Raw genomic sequence first — 2,500 nt, forward strand, 5'->3', positions numbered from 1 at the left:
GTTTAACAGTGGAGGTGAAGAGAAGGACAAGTTTTGGCCAACTATCCACCTGTGTACAGACCATCTTCCAAAGAACAAACCTCGCTATTGCATGGGTGTTGGCTTTGCTGTTGACCTTGTTGTGTGTTGTGCAATGGGGGTGGATATGTTTGATTGTGTCTTTCCAACTAGAACTGCAGTAAGTTCATGCATCTGTAATAGGATGCGGATGCATATGATATATTAAGTACAGTAGATCTATATTAAACTGAAAAATTGTATCACCTAAAAGTACTTCACAAGAAATACCAGTTGCTTTAACTTTTTCTTTTTTTGCTTCACCTTTAGACATGCAGGAAAATGCAATCATCCTTCATAATTTATTGTTATTCTCTTAATCAGAGGTTTGGATGTGCTCTTGTTGACAATGGTCAGATCAACTTGAAGTCTCGGGAGTTTATGAATGAATTTATTCCCATCGATGAAAAATGTGATTGCACAACATGTCAGAACTACACACGTGCTTATCTCCACACTATTGTGACAAAGGAAACTGTTGCTTGTCATCTCCTCTCCGTTCATAACATTGCCTATCAGGTATGGCTTTTATATTTATTTATTTATTTTTTTTTTTTATCAGTTAAGAGATAATATGGTTTAATTACACAGCACATATTTTTCCACTCTTGGGTGAGAAACAGAATGGGTTGATAAGCAGAATCCTTGCTTGTTGCCATCTGTCTTAGTGTGTGTTTTTGTAGTATATGAGTAAGCATTGTTGAAGCTATTACAGTAATATATATTTATTGTTTAGGTCAGTTTGCTAAGCAGTGTATATTTTCAGTTACCATGATCACTGGAAAAAAGATCATGAGGCTGATCCAATGCAAAATTTCTTATCAGGATGTAGTTGGGGTAAATTGCAAGATTACTAGAGATCCCAACACTTTTTTGGCTCATAGTCCCAGCTAACAATCTTATCACAGTAAGAGGTGGCACCACATGGGGGTCTCATAAAACCTCCTTATTTTATGAATTCACAAATCTCCCATTTGACTTCCACATTGTAGTAACAACCTAGAGTCACTGCATGGTCACTGGGCATTATGGTACTCACATAGACAAGGATAATAAATATGAATATAATACTATATATAATATGAATTAGGGAACTGTGAGGGAAGAAAGTATGTTGTCTATTTCATGTTTTTAAAAGCTATCAATAATGTTTTAAAATGAAAAACTGTTGCCCTTAAACTCTATATCCCTACAGATGAGACTGATGAAGAACATAAGGGAGAGCATCAAAAACGGTTGCTTTGTAGAGTTTGTCCAGGACTTCATGTCTACATACTACAAAAACCAGGAATATCCCCAATGGGTCGTTGATTGTTTGGCAGCAGTAAACATAAGCCTGAAAAAATAAGTAACTATGTATATGATTATGTATTTCCCTGATTGATATCATAAATGTTACCTACATGCTGTTTTAAAAATTTGTGACAAAAAAAAAAGTAATCAAAATTAAAATTAAAGTTTATATTTACGAGTTGCAGTGACAGCGCACAAGCCCCATCAGCTGATTTAGAGGATCTAGAAGACAGTGAAGACAGGCTCTGGGACTTGCGTTCTGATTTTGAAAAGCTAAGTCACACTGGCTACAGAAATGCTATTCTTGGGGACTTTGAAGAGGAAGAAGCAGAAGGAAGATTGCAAGGATTCCAAAAAGCATTTCAACATCAGTCCAGCATTAACCCCACAAGTTTGCTTTCTAGGATTGATGGATTTCTAATTGGATGTTTGATTAAATGCAGCTTGAGTGAAGAGCAGGTTAATGAAGTGTATAAGATTCAAGCAGAAATAAAGCACACATTGGAGTTATATTATAAACCAAATAGCGAATTATTTGAGAAAATAATGACAGATAGTAGTGAGGATGCCAAAGCTATGTCTCGACAATGCTCGAGTGAGTGTTCTTGTCTTCTTAATGATGACAAAGTCTTGATAGAAGAAAAAGTTAAGAGTATTGTTAATAGAACTAGAACTTTCAGTAAAAGTGTTGGATGGGCATTGCCACCTAATATATAGTGTATACATGTACATGTAGAAATATAAATGCTGATCAAGAATAGTAAATATAAGTTTGAGTAATTTTTGCCTGCTTTTTATAAGACAAGTCTTTTGTATATATAAAGGTTGAATTATTTTTAAGTGACTTTTATTGACATGATGTTTACAATGTGTGTAGATTACATATACTGGCAATATATAATTACACAGGAATATATGCAGATATACACTTTTTTTTGTAATATTTGTTCACCACCCTCTGGTTTCTAAAAGAGACAACCTTTAATGACCTAAAAAAAATAGTAGGACTCTCAAGGGATCTAGACCCCTGGGACCCCTGTAGGTATGGTGCAGTATGAACTTTATTTATTTATCACTCAAAAAGGAGCAATAAATAAGACTTATCAAATGGGGGGATGGTTACTGTTAATATGTAATTTATATATGCTAT

General features: G+C 34.6%; 1 protein-coding gene across 5 annotated transcripts in view; it reads left to right on the forward strand.

The window, feature by feature from the left end:
- LOC119596869 (queuine tRNA-ribosyltransferase catalytic subunit 1-like) overlaps positions 1-2,187 on the forward strand; it is a 6,070-nt gene extending 3,883 nt beyond the window's left edge. For 2 of the 5 annotated variants that reach the window (XM_037946213.1, XM_037946214.1), the window contains exons 7-10: positions 10-178; positions 382-576; positions 1,253-1,401; positions 1,527-2,187. In XM_037946213.1, the coding sequence (XP_037802141.1) occupies positions 10-178; positions 382-576; positions 1,253-1,401; positions 1,527-2,067 (1,054 nt within the window). In that variant the 3' untranslated portion in view covers positions 2,068-2,187. Of the gene's footprint in view, positions 1-9; positions 179-381; positions 577-1,252; positions 1,406-1,515 lie in introns of all 5 variants that reach the window. The other 3 variants (XM_037946216.1, XM_037946215.1, XM_037946217.1) reach the window with 3 other exon arrangements.
- The last annotated feature ends 313 nt before the right edge of the window (positions 2,188-2,500 follow it).

Source organism: Penaeus monodon, chromosome 38 (genome assembly GCF_015228065.2).
Source record: "Penaeus monodon isolate SGIC_2016 chromosome 38, NSTDA_Pmon_1, whole genome shotgun sequence".
Taxonomy (NCBI): domain Eukaryota; kingdom Metazoa; phylum Arthropoda; class Malacostraca; order Decapoda; family Penaeidae; genus Penaeus; species Penaeus monodon.